The following is a 19,108-nucleotide window of genomic DNA, read 5'->3' as shown; positions in this document are numbered from 1 at the left end:
CAACAGCAGTTTTTGAAATTATGGAGACTTTCAGGAATGTAACTCTGGCAGTTGACAAGGAAGACCTCTACTGTTTTGTTGACACAGGAAGATGTTCACAAAATAAGGATCTGAACTGTCTATGCAATTCACTTGTCATTTTTCTTTGCACTTTACACATCCTGACAGGTATTTAAATTCACAAGTTTTAAGATGTCAGCCTGCCTTCAATGCAATTCTCTACACACATTGATGCTGCAGAAATAACCAGTACAAATGGCATTTCTCCAGGAGCTTAAACAAAAAGCAGCCTCAAGGACACACCCACCAAAATCAAGATGACATGTCAAAAATGAGTGCACTATGCACTTTCTATCTGAGGTGAAATAATCATTTGGAGGCTATCAATGGCAATCAAAAATATAGGCAGGATACTAAAGCAGCTTTAGCATCATGATATATTATGCAGCCACTTCAAAACCCTGCTATTTATTCTTAAATATAGAATGTTACTCCAAAAATTATTGAAAAAAATATTTCATGATACCCTAATTCAGCTCTTTGTGAATGACTAAGAAGAGAGGGAGAAAAAATGTGCCTGCTGTATGAATCTCTGGTTGTTTTTCTTGCTGAGCACACCTTGTATCACTGCTGGAAAATTGAGAATGTCTTCAGACACTGGAGTACAAAAGGTGTATAAAAATTAACTGGACATCTTATTACTTATTATTGTATTCTCTTTTCTCCAATCAGCCTAAAGGTTATACAGTAGAATCAGTATGCAAAAGCTGTCTATTGTAGATGTCAATGCTCAACAGAAGGCTGGAGGAGAGAGATAATTGGATAGGAAGGCAATCAAGCATCAAGCCAAGCAACTGCAGAGAAGTATGTCAAAAAAGCTGTTTCTCAAGTAGACTGCAACAGCAGAGCCTCATGCCCTTACAGCTTGTTTCCCTATGTCCTGGTGACTGTCTGAAACAAATGGTGGACCACATTACACTAGCAGAATGTTCTTCACAACAGTGCATTCATTCTTCACACAAACTAATTAGCAAACTAATCCATTACCACCTTTCCAAACCTGTCTAAAACAGGAATTGTTACAGCTACAAATGACGAAGAAATGTAATTTCCTCAAATCAGATTACAGTACCATGTTAGGAGTAGGGTTGACAGTTAGACTCATTAATATACTCAGTCCTGTACAAGTAAATTAGTGCTGATGGTGACCCTGCGCATTTATGTAACTACTGTCTTTCAAATTTGATTTAGAAGGATTTACCTATCAATTACGTCCACTGAGGAGGAGGCTGGATATGACGGATTGTTAAAAGTGTCCTCTGGAAATACAAGTGAAAGCATGATGGGCTCTGAATGATCTCTGTTCACAGAGGGGAGTGTGGGGAGAATGTTGTAATTTCCTACAGTGATTCACTTATAACTTTCTGAGAAACTGCTTGATTAAATTTGCTTTGACTGAACCACCACTAAATACAGTGGGGACAGAGCAGCATCCTTTCATACAGTATATGGTCTTCCTGATGCTTTTAGGGAAATAGGGGCCCTGGAGGGTAAATGTCAGATCTATCAGATGCTACCTGGTTCCAGGGCTAGGATCAGCACAGTCTACCTGGAACCAGGAAAAACACATTTCCACCAGATCCTGGGAAAATGCAATCCTTCAGCAGCTTTTGTTTCCAAATATCACCTTTTATTTTGAAGTTAGAGACACTCCTTAAAATCAGCAGATATCTTTTTTTCCGCAATGCCTTGCAGTGTAGTGCTTTTACTTAAAATTAATAAATGGCAGAAAATGTAAAATATTAAATAAACAGAGGACAAAATATCCCACTGTCATAAGAGAAACCTCTCAAAAAACTGAATCTATGATTGAGTTCAGGAGTTTGAATTTTGTAAAAACAATTCTAAAAAACGTTTTAGATTAATTCTAGATTTTCTACAGCTCCGCGAAGTTGAGCACCTACAAACAGCACAAACGATTAAACCCACCTCATTGTCTTAGTGCTGCCTTTGTGCCGGTTTCTGTTGTCGAAATGAGCTCTAGTACTGCTTTCCTTTCCAAGATATAGCGCTTTGTTTATTCGGGGTCGTGACATCACTCACCCCCCCCCCTTAAACACTGTAGGGGAACTGAACTGGACTTATTCGTAGTGCTGCATTTGTGCCGGTTCGTGCCATTGAAAGTAGCCTCCCAGGTGGTTTAATTCCCGAGATTAGCACCTTCTTTTTTTGGGGTGATCACGTGACCATGCACGGCGACTTTGACCTCCAGAGACCCCCTCTGTTAAATTCAAGCACTCTATTATCAGTGCGAGAATAACAGTGTCTGAATTTTTTTCTCTGCCTGGAGGGTGGGCAGCGATTGATTTTGCATTTAATGCCAGTATCTTCTGTGCATCTGTGTGAATAGGAAAATTAAATTTGTTTCCAATCTCATACCCTATTTAGAAGAACTGAGTGTTCAGCCTTTTAAAAAGCAAAGATTAGAAAACAATTGCATGTTCTTAAAAAGGCTTTAACAAGCAGGTCAAAGGCACCGTGCGTGGTCACATGATCACTCCAAAAAAGAAGTGCTGCATCTCGGGAACGAACCCAGCTCAGTTCCCCTACAATGTTGTAGGGGGGCTTGGTAAGGTCACCCCCCGAAAAAGAAGCCGTTATATCTCGAGAACGAAAGCAGCTGGGAAGCTACTTTCAATGGCACAAACTGTCACAAATACAGAACTAATGAATGATAGCAGTTCAGGTCCACTACAGTGTTGTAGGGGAGCTGAGTGATGTTATGACCCCGAAAAAACAAGGCGCTATATCCCGGAAATGAAAGCAGCACTAACAAATGATGTGAGTTTCATCGTTTGTGCTGTTCGTTGGGGGGCCGCCTACACGGAGCTATTTTCTACATTACCCACCGTGTCTTTGACTTGCCTGATTTCCTTTGCGATGGTGTCTGAGAGCTCTGGGCCAAGCTCTGTCAACATGCAAACAAACAATAGAAGCACATTACTGTATTGTGGTAAACCAGGTCTCTGAGCAAAGATCACATGGTGGTAAGGGAAGTTAAATGGTACCAATGAGGAGTCCTAATATGCAGAGCCTAGAACCTAAGCATTTTAAAGATACTAAAATTAACAGGTACGTGCAGCCAGTGTAAGATACTGTAGCAATGATGTGAGCAATTGTGTGTGACCTTGTCAGGAGTTTTTGTATGTGCGACTTTGCATTGTTTCCCATTTGCTCAGTTGTATTGTGTCTTGGAACTGCAGAAGACTCTGTTTCACAGTAAAAGATAAAGTTAGGGATAAAGCCATAGTGAACATTAATGTATAAACTCATGCACAGACAGTGGTTTATGAAAGCTGTCTTTGTTTTACATATTCAGGTCATTTTGTTTGAATTAAATTAAACTCCTCACACTTCTCACTAGCTACAGTGTTGCTTTGTCACAAGAGTTGCTGCTGCATGGCACAGGGAAGTAATCCTGGCTTACTCTAAACCAGCCATTGCCTGTCCAGCTGTACACAAGCACATGGAGTATCCTAGTCACAGTCACCTAAGGACAAGTCCCAGAGTGGAGAGAATTTTAATTGACCAGTTGAGCCACTGTTGTCTGTTAAAATCCAAGCCTTTTTCTATAATGCCCTTATCTCTGTTTTGGCAATGTGTAACATTACATTGAGTAAATAAATGGAAGCCCAATGAATTCATTCATGTTCAATTACTTCCTTCCAGTGAAGCTGAAATGAAGAATTAGGTTGCTCAAAGGAGGTAATGCAGCAAATGCCTTCAGAAATACTTATCCGCATAAAAGCGAACAAAAGTAATAAACACAGACACATCTAAGATCTAGCCAACTGTATATAGGACCCAGGAGAAAATGTATTTCTGTAACTAAAAAAATATGCCTACAAAATGATGCTTTGACATCCTGGACATTTATTTACAGAACGTTTCTGTTGGGTTTTTGAGAGAGACATGTTACAATAGAAAGCAATGAAGTATTTTCTCTCCAGCAGCTGAGGCACATACACACCACACCTTTAAATCCAGGAAGGGGAACAAGCAGTGGAATTCTCCTGCCTCAATAATGAATGAGAGCATCTGCACCGACCCAAATCAATTCACACAAATAAATAGAAAACTGATTACTGACTCATTGCTTCAGACCTTGCTGATGCTTTATGAAAAACCCATCATGTCATTTTGTCATGTAATGCCAGCAACTGTATTGACAAAAGTCAGGTCCTCTTTAGCACTGCGGTTGTCAAGTTCTGCAAAACATTCAGCAAACTTTCAGAGCTTAAGCATGTAGCCTGCTAATTGAAACAAACTCAGGAGCAGCAAGAAAGGCTTCTCCTGCCACATGTCATTACATTATGTGACAGGATTTCATTTTCTCAGGGGATTCATGTCTGTGACCTAATTACAAACCCACAGTGGGTAAATGGCTACAAATCAGGGGCACATAAATTGCCCTCATAAATTGCCAGTGTCTTACCCATTAAATGCATTATGTTGCTAACTCTCTGAGACTCTGTGCAGCAAGAAAAGTGAAATTGAGACTAGAGCCTTGCTACACAGCTGTTAAGAGTTTACCTAGAGTGTTTCCATTCACTCTTGGGTTGTAGTAAGCGTCTCCTTTTTCTTCTGTTTTCCTGGTGGTTCTGCCTTCAAATCCTGTTCTGTAGGGGACTTTTTCAGAAAAAGACCATACTTGTCATTCAGTGATAGTTGTCTTAATTAAGAAGGGGTATGATCACTCTGCTTCTCCAATTTAACCACCAGTTTAACTTTAAGTAGGCCCACATTGAAGCCTCATTGACATATGGAGGTTGACATATTGACATATGAACTTGTTCTATCAACCTTGTCCTTGATGATTCATATTTTTGGACTGGCATCCCATCCAGGGTGTATGCCGCCTTGCACCCTTTGCTTTCCAAGATTCCGTAGGTTGTGGGTGACCCTGAATTAGATAAAGCAGATAGAAAATGGATGAATGGAATAATGACACCTCAAGCAGCATGTCTGAACTTATTTGCTTAGCTTAGTTCTAAGCAACATCACCCTGTTGCAAACTGCAAGCACCTATACCACACTAAAGCCTGGACCTTTCATATCTCCCAGGTCTAGCACTACTGAGCTTTGGAGATCTCGGAGAAAAACTGGGCAGCTGCTGAAAGTGGTGCAGGTGGAACAGAAGTTGACACTCTTCCCTTTGGATCAGACATTTCAAGCAAAAGCCTCTGTACAATGATAATAAGCAATTTACTACAGGAGCTGCCATCTTGCAGGAGTGACATTAAAAAGCTGCCAAGCTCTGGTTATTATAGGAGTGTGTGAATGAGTAGAGGTGGAAATTCTGTTGTTGCTGCTGAATTCCAGTTCAAGCTTTCTGTCTTACTTAGCTAAGTATCTCCCGCTATTGTAACTGGCTCAGTAATTTTGGATGTTTCCTCCTAATCTGCTGTTCAGTTCAGGTGCCGATAGTGAATGAGTTGCAGAACTACCTTCAGTGAGAACAAAGGAGTCCCTTCCTACCCGTGAACAACTGATAGATGTTCTGGCAACTCTCTCAAAAGATAAAGCCTTAAAGACAGATGATTCTTTTATGAAGTTGTTTCCTGGAAGTGCAACTAATTTTCACAAGGCCGGGTTGTGTCCTTTGAAACAATGTGCTGACTAAATAAATGCAGTCCCTGTGGAGTAGGTGTGCTGCTTTAAAACACTGCAGAAGTATTTAAGCATCAGTAATTTGTTCAGTCTCCATCCCAGCTGGATTGACAAGAGGTATTGTTGTCATCAGGATTAGAGCTGATGATTCAGGAGCTGCAGGGTCACTGTAGAGTGGTCCTACAGTGGGCCAGTTGAGTTAGAGTTAATTTATGTGCACTGTTCCCCATGAAGACCTTAAAGTGACTCTACATTAACTGCCCCTTCTGTGTTTCTCTGTAGTTGTGCTGGTTGTGGTGTTCGCAATCTGCTGGGCCCCCTTCCACACGGACAGGCTGATGTGGAGCTTCATCAACCACTGGACAAGTTTCATGCATCACCTCTACCAGTGCGTGCACATTATCTCTGGAGTCTTCTTCTACCTCAGCTCCGCCGTCAACCCCATCCTCTACAACCTCATGTCCACACGGTTCCGTGAAATGTTCAAGGAGGTCATGTGCCGCCAGGCTCATCAGCCAGGAACCAGGAAGTATTCCCTCAGCGTCACGCGGGTAACTCTGCGCAGCACGGTGTGCGAGACCCCACCCAGCAATGGGGTCGCGATTTCCGATGGAGAAGAGTATGATGTCTACATTGAGTGTCAGCCTGACAATGAGACCACAACCACCTAGTGCCAGTGGCAGAGCATGACAGCTCCACATGACTCATTCCCTGTACATTTATGGAACCACAGGCAGGGCCACACCTCTGTATAAGCTAGTATCCAGTTCATGCCCAGTTACTGTTTGCAAACTCTGTTGGAAGTCCAAAGCAGATCCATTCCTTAAATACCACCTGTCCTTCCTGGAAGAGGAGGCTAGGTTTGCCAACACAATCAGACAATTTGAGATAGGACAGGTTTTTCACCTTGCCTTTAAATCAAGATATACTTTCTATTACTTTAGATGGTTGTTAATTGTTTAAAAAGTGGATTTAGCAAAAATGAAATGAAAGACATCTGCTAAATTTTCACTAAGCAGCATGCATTAGTTTTATATGGAATAAAAACATAAGCTAGCATTATCTTGAATTACTGCATCTCCTATGACTCATACGTCCTTAAAGGCTGGAGTCATTCAGCAGGACAGTGACAACTATTAACCAGAGAGGTTTGGCCAGAGCCAATGGCCAAAGACTGGTACTTATCACTAGCTTGTCCTTCAACAGAAGGTTCCCCATCTCTTCTTATCCTACTTATGAAGTGGACAGCACAACTTAATCTGGCATGTGAGAAGCAGTCCCATGAGGGCTTTGGATGGAGGTGTAGACAAATGTTTTGCCTGCAGTGCTGGCTGGTCATTAGGGGGATCTTGGGTGCTTCCCTACCAGTTTCAAACCAACACATTTAGCTAACACAGTTTATAAATAAATAGTACTGCTAATTGGAAGTAACCCAAACAAAATCAGTTTAAATAATACAAACTACAGTTTGTCTATGTCTACTTGTAAAATAAAGATAATGCTTTTCCACTATGTATTATATAACTAAAAATTATATATGTGTAAAAAGCATCTTTTGGAACTCTCCTTTCCTTTCCTGTACCAACAGTGGAAGACAAAAAAAGGCCTTCACCTCAAAGACTGTTCCTCCTCAAAGACTTGGCACGCAGCAAGAGCTCTTGAATGGAACTCATAAATTTCTTGCTTTTATAAAAGAACTTTTTTTTTTGTCTTGTGCCTCATCTCAGCTTCCAGTAACAAGAAGGCTGTTAATATTTGTGTCATATGGAAAAGGCAAGAACAACATCTCACTTTCTTTCAGAACATCTGCTTGTTTTTCCTTTAAATGGATAATTCACCCAAGTCTCGCTGCTAATGCTTCAAGTTTACCAGCAGCTGGACAGCCACAGGGGGGCACTACTGTGTAGCAAGAAAAGACAAATCTGGCCTACTTTCAAACTCTCCAACCCTGGCATTACTCAGACAATTGTTAGTTGTCCTTTGGATGTCCCAGCTGTGTTTAGCTAGTGACCTGTACCTAGACCGAATCCTGTTCTCCGTCTTATTAGGTCTTTACAGGTTGAGTCACTCAGGAGCCTCCTGAAGTTAATTTTCACAGAAGTCAGATTTTACTTTTTTCTCTTTTTTAAATGTTTGTAAATAAAGGCTTCATTAGTAATGCATGTGTGTGGCATTGACTATGATGAGTTCTCTAAAAAAAACATCACCAGACCTTGTCTGTTAGATGAGTTAGATCAAAGTGGAAAAAATGAAAAAAAGTGTTGTACTGCCATAGGGAGCCTGCAAAGCTTTATAATGATGTCAAAAGATTCTGGAGGCTGTACCTATCACTGTGATCAGACAAGACAGATGACATCACTCTCATTCTCCTCACTACCTAAACCAGATCTGCTGGACTATGCTATAACTCCAGCTGTCGATTAACTTCATTGATGCTAATATGGCTTCTAAAAACTTTAAAGCTGTGCAATTAAAGATTCACATTTCTTTCAAGGAAATGAAACACAGTTTCACTGTAATTTTGCTGTTCATCCATGTTAGAAGCAATGTGTTTGACACTAAACACAAGCATCCGTATAATATAAAAAATGTGGAGATTTGTAGGCTTTCATCCACAAATGCTTAAGACTTAAGAGATATTTTCCAGTGAACACCAATTATAATTACAAATGGAGATATTATGTACTGGGTGAACATTATCCAGACATTGAGGCTGACTATTGAAATATTAACATACCGTACTTGTAAATACTAGTAATATAATATGTGCTGTGAATACTTAAAGGCATTGTGATTCAGTTTGTAACCAACTTTGTTACTACATTATATTGTATCAATCCTAACTTGTTATTCTTGGGTTTTACTATCTATTTAGCGTAGAAGTTGCCCTACTTTAATGAAGGATTTTATTGCTGGAAGACACCCCTGACTGCAAGGGGCACTTTTTACCACACATAGATGACAGGTAACAGCCTGAGAGAAATGACTTTACTCAATTGGAATTTGTACCTAAACATCCCTGTTTTCAATTGCTGCTGATTTTCTTGCGGATAGTTACACACTACACACCTGTTACAGTATAGCTCCATGTGCTTGTAAATGTCTGGCCTAACAATGATGAATGTGACTAAAATACTGCTGGCCATTAATAAGCCTTTTCATTGCGCATGTAAGGGTCTGATGGTGGAATACAGCTGAAGGCCACAAGCCCCATGGATCTTGTTCAATCTAGCATACAGCAGATCCTGCAGACGTTTTGTGTAAGTCTGTCTGTATCACCTCATTAGGCGTGTGGGGGGACATTGAAAAAAAACACAACGTTTGTCACTTTGAAAACAAACACTTTCTGATTCTATTGATGTCTTCTATTATTTCTAATAGCCGTGCCAGATCAAGCTGGCCCTGTCTTCTTTTTCAAAGTAGACCTCTGTATTTTGAACTCACCGTGCGTGTCTGTATTGTTGTTGGCTGCTGTATTGTTACTGGCTGCTGATAAGAAACCATGCTGGAACACTGCCTGAACTGCACATCTGTTTTGAAAACATGCTCGCTCACAGGTCCCTGGGGAGGGGAACAGATGTTACAAGCCCTTCTTCCACTCCTGTATAACCTAAAGCCCTAGGAAAGAAGGAGAACTCTAACCTAACGAGAGCAGATATGTTGAGTGTTTCAGAATGAGTGTTACAAGCAACAGTCACACTGGTAATACCGACAGAATCAAGAAAAAGTGGATTTTAAAGGAGCGGGTCCTTACCACGATCCTTCAGTTTTTCTTTGCTACTTAATGTTCCTCGATGGCTAGGTTCCCCCACAGGTCCACATTAATCCAACTGCTTATTATCCAAACAAATTCCGTTAAGTCTAACACTTCGAATCAGATACTATACCCACCGGTGTTCTCAGGTAGACTAGGTTTACCTACTGTACACCCACAATTCCCAGCAGTCAGCAAATCCAACAAAGTTCCTTCTCTAAATGTGAAACCTAATGTCACCTGTTTATTTCTTTTCTTTTCCTTGTGCTTTTACACCTATGTTATTATCCTGACCTACAGCCTGTGTGACCTCCCACATGGTGACTTATTGAGAGACTAAGTGAGAACTATGATGCATACTGTAGCAGCTAAAAATGCAATAAGATTGATCAGAGAAAAGAATAGACAAAGAGAAAGTGAGAGCATTGAAGTTCAATAGAAGATAAAACACATGTGCAAAGCAGATTCCACTTGTCAAGCAAATACAAATGACTGTGTACTGCACCTACTTCCACAAAACCAGAGATCTCAAGGTTAATTGCTGAGATTAAGTTCTGAATTCTGATAAATTTGTTTTTACACATTTCCATGCCTTTTGACTTTTTACTTTTAAATCAAGGATTAAAATATTGAATTCATTTCCTTTAATAGCCCCTGTAAGACCTGCTCAGTAAGATAAGAATATTAGCACTGAGGCCACATTAACCACAATAATCTGTATATTGTGATTATTGCAAGGCATGTCCTTCAAACACTGCTAATACTTCTCAATTTTTTAGAGGCGCACCGAAGACCATTTTGTGCTTACCTCATGTGCAACTTGAAAAGACTCAAACTTCTGTGTGCTGTGTGATGACTAATGTATAGCCATTCCTGAAGAGAGAGAGAGAGAGAGAGAGTAAAAGAAAGCGCCCGCAGATTTCTAAAAGCTCAGAATAATAACTGTGATTTGATAGCCTAAGAAATCAATAAATAATTTAGGGATCATTTGGGACCACAACCTGAGTTCCCTTCAGCCTTCAAAGACCAGAGCTCTATAAATTGAACAGAGCACCTGCTGAGTTCATTAACAGGTGTTACCAATCATCAGAATTAGATGACCTACAGGTGCAGCCACCCAGTTTTTCTTCCAAATACGTTGGAAGTAACACGGCACATTGCATTATGTAATTCACTGGCCAAAGACTATTGAGGTGGCACTTGTGTTCCGTTAGATGTTAGTGAAATGATTTCTTAATTTATTCTGTTTCTATACTGTTTGTTTGTGTGTGGAATTTTACAACTAAAGGGAAATTCTGGGAGCTGGGCATAAAATAACAGAAGCATAATGTCTGTCATAAACTATATTATTTTGGAATATAAATATATTATACATACAGTATATGGCTGGGAGTGTTAGCTTAAAGTTAAAATACACAACTGTATTCCACCATCTTCATAAACATTTTACGTATCAAAGTTTTTAACTGTGACTTAATGTTTCTGTAAAACATTTGGGAAACTTTTGATGTGCTCATTCTGACTATATTAAGTTCCTAAGCTTTATAAAACGCTATAATGGTTTAACCTTTTCTATGAATACTTGCTCTCGTTTAAAATCTCGTAAGAAATGCTTAAAATGTTTAGGAAGAAAGTGGAATACTGGTGTGTATTTTTTATTTAAACTACCAATACCAGCCATATACAGTTTACTTAATATGTTTATGTTCCTATATTAATGATGAATGATGAAGGTGGAAGGTTGTGTACTTTTGTCTAACTGAGCAATCTTGCTTTTATAAAATATACCAACTTTTTAATGTTTAATGATTAGCATGCTGGAATACACAGTTTAAAATTATTAAGTCTAAAGAGCATACAGCTTAAATTCTTAATTGGAAAAAGATTGTCCTTCAGCAGTGACACGTTGAGACGCGTTTTACCGCAGCATAGTTTGTGCATTTTAAATGGCTGCATCTGTAAAGGAGCATACAGTACTTTTCAGGCCTGACTAGAGTTAGGGTTGGAAGACCCATCCTAATTTGACACCATGTTTTCCTCAAATTCCACTTCAAATGACAAAATTAAGAGACTTCATTCAATACAATGCCTTTTCCTAACATTTTTTAATTTCACTTAGTTTTGATACACATTTCTTAAATTGTGCTATGCCATTGCTGTGTCCAACAAAGGAGACATGATCCAGGTGTGTATGAAGCAGACATTACCTTTACTACGTATACATACGGGAGCCAAAGCCGATGAAGCACTGACTCAATTTGTTGATACAAACGGATGCTTTTTATACAAAATCACAAACAGAAAACCCACCCAGAACAGTTCCAGTACAATTCCATGCCAAATATGGTGTAAAGCTAAGGCTGCTAGCCTTGGTACGTGATAAACTGTAAGAATATTATTGGGTTTCTTAATTTGTTTAAGCAGACAGTATGTACTTCTAGATTTTGTTAATTATGTCTTAAGCAGATATCAGACGCACTCAGTTCTGCTCAGGCTGCCCGGATGTGGCTCTGCCCTTCACGTTTCAGGCACGTAGCCGGCACACACTTAAGTTGCAGTTAGTAATTTTCCATTATTCTAGCAGGATAGTTAGTAAAATGATGTTAGTAAATTATTTACACAGTAAAAGCAAATTAGTGAAATAAGAGAAATAAATGTCTGATCCTTCACCATGTAAGGAGCCAATTCTATCTGAAAAATCAAAATTCATTTCAGTGGAAAGTATAATCTTTCCTCAAGTTAACTCCAGTCCTCAAATATAGCTACAAGGTTAAAAAAGCCTAAATACTATTAGAGTCCTAACCCTAACCCTAGCTGGGGTTTAAACTGAGCAAAAAAACTAAAACAATTCAATCCATTCGTAAAAACTCTTGAAAATTAATCTTCTTGAATATTGTAAATGACCAACTGAAAATCTCCCTCAGACAGAGAAAATATGCAATTCTCACACAATAATAATAATAATAATAATAATAATAATAATAATAATAATAATAATAATAATAATAATAATAATAATAGCTTACACTTATATAGCGCTTTTGTAGACACTCCACTCAAAGCATGACTTTACCTTTAAAGGTAATGGGGACTCCCCTCCGGCACCACCAATGTGCAGCATCCACCTGGATGATGCGACGGCAGCCATAGTGCGCCAGAACGCTCACCACACACCAGCTATCAGTGGGAAGGAGAGCAGAGTGATGAAGCCAATTCATAGAGGGGGATTATTAGGAGGCCATGATTGGTAAGGGCCAATGGGAAATTTGGCCAGGACGCCGGGGTTACACCCCTACTCTTTTCGAGAAACACCCTGGGATTTTTAATGGCAACAGAGAGTCAGGACCTTGGTTTTATGTCTCATCCGAAGGAAGGCGCCTGTTTACAATATAGTGTCCCCGTCACTATACTGGGGCATTAGGACCCACACAGACCACAGGGTGAGTGCCCCCTGCTGGCCCCACTAACACCTCTTCCAGCAGCAACCTTGTCACTGAAATACTTCAGTGACACAAACTTAGGAACATTTCTATTTTGGTAGTAAAGGATGGCATAGGCAGGTAAGTTAAGGGCTGTTTTCTTAGTTTGCACACAGGGCTTTTTCTCTTTTAAACGTATTTTTGCAATTGAGAGAAACCAACAATGGACATTTATCACCATTGTATACCTACTGTACATCTTTTGCAATTAGTCACCAGTGTGCCCGTTAATATTTTTCCCTCCCCTCCCCTCCACTCCCTTCTTGAAACTGAAGCCTTTGACAGATGTTAAAAAAGAAACAGAAGCTTCCCTGAAGCTCTCTGCCTATTGGGCAGTTCGAGAAAGACGCGCTGACTCTGCGCTCCAGTGTTCTCCAGTCCCTGTCTTGTAGTCTAAGATGAATGGAGATTTACAACATGGTTGCCATTTGTATTCATTTCTCATTTGTCTCTTCTCCCCCCTCACAGATGAATTAACTTGTCATATCACAGTAATAAACCATGAAATGTGCAGATTTTAATCCTGCAATACTAGTAGACCTGCCCAATCTTTCACTGGCACATTGTATAACTGCAGAAAGACATATCCACCAGAGAAAATATAATTTGTTGAAACTATTCATTATTTATAAAAGCGATGACACAACAAAAACAAACCTATTCAAAAGACCCACTATTCACAGGTGATCAATCAGTGGGAATACATAGGCTAAGGCATTTCAGAACAGCAGGTCATGCTCTCATAGCTGTAACAATTAATAACATTGGTCTCACTCACTTATGTTCTTATATCATAATAGACTGAACAGTGATCTCAAATACCAGGTCTGTTTATGCCTGGCACCGACCTGAGAAAGGTGTGCAAGTTTCCAACACGAGTATCTGTGGCAAATCTCTATTTCAATTATATCATTATGAGGTTATGTGGCATAAAACCTGAAACTACTGCAGGCAGCAGGGACTGGATGTAGATAGCAATACTGGGTCATTTGATATGAAAACAATCATATCCATATCATTCCCATAAAGAGAAAAATGTAGACTTAATTTCTGGATCTGAACAACCAACCATTCAGAAGACAGAAGTACTCATAGTTAAACCCATTTTGAACTTCCTTCCCTACAATAGGTAACTTATATCCTCATCACTTATAAACACAGAAGGGTGGTTTTAATATTGTTTTAAAGCTTATGTTGCAAATAGAATCAAACTTTTAGAGCAGTCTAGACAGCATGCTGAATTCTGGCTCTCAGAACCTGGAGGTGCCCTGGAAGGACATCTTTATGAGGGAGAGGAGTCCGATCCTGGTCTGAAGGTTTTCAAGGTCTCATTAAAGCAGCCACGTCTAAACTGCTGGGGGAAGCTGGTAAATTGGTCCAGCAACCAAGTGTTTTAACACATTAAGATCTGAGCTGGAATGAAAACCCACAGACACCCTGGTTCACCATGACCAGGACCAGACACCCTTGTTAAAAGGGATGTAAATAACGTTTAATAAGAAATCCATTTACACTACTTGATTTGTGTCAGTTTATCAATTTAACTGTTATGCCATCACAGTCAAACATAAATTTGCTGTTCATGCTAACCTTACATTATTCCCTGTCAAATAAAATGTTATGCAAGAAGGAATTGGAAGAGTTTAGAAACAAGGCAAAAATTGGTAGATATTTAAAAACAATATAACAAATGTTTTCACAGATTGTGTTCACCTTCTGGATCACGTGGATTTTAGTGACCACTTTAGTAACAACTTCAGGGCCAGGTATTTCAATTTGTATCAGTTTGATGCTTTTCCTTAAAGAAACAAACATAAGCAGCTTTTTGGCACACAAGGTTTGAAGTAAGTTGCATTGTATAGCATGGGCTCTCAGAGATGGCAGATCTAAAGTTCAGCCACGTGGGTTACAACCCTGCTACACAAGGGAAGGGCAACATAGCAGAATGTCAGCTCACTTCCTGTGTAGCTACATAGGCCCAGGCGGAACAGGTCAGGCTAAACTAGATGTAGCAGATGTTACACATGGCTTAATTAGCATAGGGAGTGCTGTCTGTCTGCCTTTGGATGCAGAGGGTCCTGAGTTCACTTTCACACTGTTTAAGGGTAAATAATCACATTAATGATTAACTCTTTACAGAGACAAACTGCATGGTCCGCCTACAGCAGCCTGCAGGCACTTCCATTCCTGGTCTCTTTACTGATGCAGCATCACAAACTGCTGCAGGGGATGAAGGAACATTTCAGTGGGTCAGTCTGGGTCTGTTAAATAGGCTTAGACCATCCAGTGCTGGTCTCTTCACAGATATGTTAAAAGTCATATTGACAGATGTCAAAGCTCAACTGGGTATACCAGGGAACAAGTATAACCTTTTTCGGCATTTTATGAAATCGTACATTAATAGACTTTTGCCAAATCAGTGTTGAGGTTTAGTTTTTCTTCTGCTCGTTTTTCAATTTCTGGCCTTTAAGTGGCAAGAAATACTGTATAAAAAGTTAAGTATGCATTGTCTTACAGATATTTCTATACCGTTGTGTTCTTTCTCTTCTCACTAATTAAAGAGGGTTTTGGGGATATTCAGATGTAGTCTGTACTCACCTCATGGCCCTGGTTCAGACTGGCATCATGACTATCATGGATTCCAAGATCATGCAGAAAGCAGAGTGTGCCACTTGGGTACTAAGCAGATCACACACAAAAGGTGCTCAGAGACATCCTTCTCTTCCATTACTCTCGCTGTCCTGAAGAGGAAGACCTAAGGTGTTAATTTGATGAACTACGGGCTATTTTTTGTTGTTGTTCAGCTTTTTGTGTAGACATTCACCTTGCATGACAGCTCTGCATGACAGCTGTTTTAATCCCTTGATCAATGATAGCTCTGTCCATCTCACTCTGGCAGAGAGATTCAATTAAATCAGTCCATTAAAGGGCTAATTGGAAGGCTGATGCAGCCCTGTTTTAATAGATGATTGATGTTAACAATTAGCAACACAGAAAACAAGCAACTGGCAGACCTCTCACTTTAATTGTGAGGCTCTGGACACTACAGGCTCCAGACATGTCTGTATGGCTGTGAGGCAGGTTCTCAAAAAGCTCCTTCCTTGTTCCAATTCCAAAAATATCTTGAGTGTTTTCCGTGTCATATTTTACAGCTACCTGTACAATGCTGACAGGCTGACCATGCAGATTTGGGGATTAACGTGTTGATTTGCAAGAAAAATTAGTTTTAGGGTTTAGGAGGGGGATGTCCAATGTAAACCAACTGTTAATAAATATTTGAATTAACCAGACTAGAAAGCTGGCTTTTTTTCTACCTTAGATCCATCTGTTTCCTTTCTTTTTTGTTTTAATATCAAGCTTTCATTATAATAAAAAAAAACGGTTGTATTTCATAAAAAGAGCTAAATTCTAATCAAGCTTTAATAAACCTTGAATTTGCTGAAAGTATTTTAATGTTTGCACAAATGCCGGTATAGCTTGGCTTGGCCCCTGTCTGTGTATGTTATATTAATCTCTGTGATTTTCCACAATAGGACTATTAAGTCTTTCGTTATCCAATAAACTAATTAGATTGTCTTTGCAAGGATAAAATAGGAACAAGAAAACCATCCATCAATTTGCCGCTTGCAGGAAATGAAACTTTATTAAAAGTGCAATCAACCTAATCGAATTCAGTTCCACAGCAGACGGGGGGTTTTCTGAACGAGTAAGAAGCAAACAACTTTGTAATGCCTTTGATGGCGGGAGCACTGGTGCTAAACACAGAGGCCTGAAAGTTGTCTTATGAGGACTCGCTGTAACCAGGACCAACATCGGGGGAGCTCCTGCAGGGGGAGCACTCTGCTGCAGGTTTTTGCTTTCTTGGAGGATGCAGTTCCCCTCGCTGTTACCGAGGCAACAGTAGGCTACAGTTTTTGTGCTAACCAGTTTCTTTTAGCAAACCCTACCAGGCTGCAACGTGCTGCAACTATTTTTACAGCTCGCTGTCTCAGGAAGGCTGGATAAATTGTTAAGGATACCAATTATCTCACTTTTCTCTCCCCTTCACTCTGATGTAGCATTATAGGAGCATAAAGACACAAACTTCAAGATTCAGAGACAGTCTTTTCCCACAAGCTGTCAGGTTACTGAACTCTACCCCTACCACTGACTCACACTGATGTTCTTTTTCTCTTCTCACAATGCTTTTCTGACTTGTTTGTTTTTAAGTTGTACTGTGTGTTATATTGTTGCTGTTACTGCTGCTTCTGTTCTGTGTTTATCATTTTGGTGATTCCTTAATGTCTTTGTATCAGAGCATTTCATTGCACTTGTGCATATAACAAATAAACTGAACTGAACTGGCGTCTAGTTGGTTTTGTAAAGCTGCCTGGGAGAAGTGATATGTCAGCAGGATCTGAAATAGGAAGGCCTAAGGCAACACCACACAAAGACAGCCATAAGGTAATAGTGTTCTGTATTTACAAGGCAGGAAAAAACAGAAGCCTGACTTTGCCCAAACTCTTCATTTTGGCCCTTTCTGCAATAGCTAGTTAAGAGGCTTCCCAGTATCAAAACCAAATTTTTCTTTAACTTGCTGTCACGATTATAGTCCCTCCTCGTTAAGGGTGCTCCGGCCCTTCACTTCAGACTTGATTATGTGCACCTGTCCCCTGTTCCCAGTCCACCTTAAAAGCCTGGTCCCGCTGAGGTTTTAATCTCTGTTCCCGTTCCCCTTCCGCCGGTTCCGACCCGGTTCATGTTTTTTTATTCCTTGTTGGATGGATCACCTGGCCATGGACTTATTCTTGTGTTTTTGGATTACCCTCTGGATTACTTTTGGATTGTTTGCCCCGAACTCAGTCCCTTGGACACCTGCACGCTTTGGACACGCCCCCCTGTTTTCATCCCCGTATTCCTGCTTGATCTTTTTCCTAGTGTTTCCTCTCTTTTCCCTGGATCGTGTCGTCCGCAGAGGGTCAGAAAGAACTGTTTGTTACACTTGCAACATCCAGATACCCCGTTTGACTGGTCATCTTCCCTTTCCCTCAACTGTTGTGCATAATAAAGAACCTGTTCTCTTGTGCAAACAGCAAATGCCTCTATTCCTTGTTTTCAAATTGTCATCTGACAAATCCCATTGCTTCCAACTGGTCAGGTGACAATGGGCAGCAGGTCAATAAATCCCAACTTCTGGGAAATGTAGTTCTGCCATCTTGTCTGAATCTATTGCCCTGTCTCACAGATGTCTAAACATTGCATTGTAATGTGAAAAGTGTGTTCTCAAGGAACCAACCTGATGCTGTCAAAAGTCTTACTTAAGTTGTTTTGGTTAATGTCGGCACTGGTTTAGCATGGTGTGAAATCCATCTTTGGCCAAAGTCTCAGAAAGGTTTTGGAAGAAGTGCTTATTACAAACTCTTCCTTTAGGTTATCTGTAACTCAGATCTTAACAAGAGTTGACATTCCTGCTTTGCTCCTCAGCTTTCCTGCTTCAGACATGTATTTGATTCACGTTGTAAACAAACTGTAATCCATGAAATGCCATGAAAGCTCTTGCAAAATCAGGCCAACGTGGTTGAGCTATTTACCGCTTATTCCCCAGGTTAGATTTTTTTGTCTTTAGCCTAATGTTGACCAGCCTCCACCCATCACCAACTATACAGTAGTATGTGATTTCATACACATACTATAGCTAGCAGGAATTAAGACCAGGAGTACTGTATAAATGGTGGTGTTAAACAGTGGTACGGGAGAAGCTCAAATTGTAATCTTGCAGTTCTGCTCTCTTACATATAAATATTAAATGCTTAGTACCCTTTTCCTCTCATCTCTTCAAGCACCCCTCCTTTAACCCCACCTTCACCCTTATAGCAGCCTCCGTGGTTCATTCCTTGTAAGTGGGGGGTGGGGGGGAGTTGCAGTTTTTTTACATTCCAGCCAGGACTGTCAATACCTCAACCAGGTAAGTTAACACCAAATACTAAATTATGTAAACAATCTCTTTATATTTGTCAGCTAATTGCATTAATTAGAACATAATTGTTAAATACTGAAATGCATTTTGGCCAAATAATAGAAAATGTATGTGTATATATATGTACAGTACAAACCTGTTGTAACAATATAGGTATTGGGACTGCCTTCTCACCAGCAAAACAGTCAGTACCTCAAGAAGACCCTCCAAGGCTTTTAGAGATGGGAAAGAGAGGACCTTAACTGGGAG

At 40.0% G+C, this 19,108-nt stretch overlaps 1 protein-coding gene and 1 long non-coding RNA gene across 3 annotated transcripts in view; one reads left to right on the top strand and one right to left on the bottom strand.

The window, feature by feature from the left end:
• The window catches only part of nmur1a (neuromedin U receptor 1a), an 18,210-nt gene extending 10,490 nt beyond the window's left edge, over window positions 1-7,720 (top strand). The window contains exon 3 of the mRNA XM_015361384.2: window positions 5,953-7,720. Within this exon, the coding sequence (XP_015216870.1) occupies window positions 5,953-6,341 (389 nt within the window). The 3' untranslated portion in view covers window positions 6,342-7,720. The remainder of the gene's footprint in view (window positions 1-5,952) is intronic.
• Window positions 4,246-19,108, bottom strand: LOC107079168 (uncharacterized). 2 transcript variants are annotated; one of them, XR_001480139.2, is made up of 3 exons: window positions 18,996-19,108; window positions 15,502-15,644; window positions 4,246-4,963 (listed from the first exon to the last, which is right to left on the bottom strand). It is a non-coding gene; the product is annotated as an uncharacterized lncRNA (long non-coding RNA). The 2 variants fall into 2 exon arrangements; XR_011191417.1 differs by lacking the exons at window positions 15,502-15,644; window positions 18,996-19,108 and adding exons at window positions 9,115-9,231; window positions 10,233-10,317.

Source organism: Lepisosteus oculatus, chromosome 13 (assembly GCF_040954835.1).
Source record: "Lepisosteus oculatus isolate fLepOcu1 chromosome 13, fLepOcu1.hap2, whole genome shotgun sequence".
In the NCBI taxonomy this organism is placed as follows: domain Eukaryota; kingdom Metazoa; phylum Chordata; class Actinopteri; order Semionotiformes; family Lepisosteidae; genus Lepisosteus; species Lepisosteus oculatus.
This window is presented reverse-complemented; position numbering and strand designations above follow the sequence as displayed.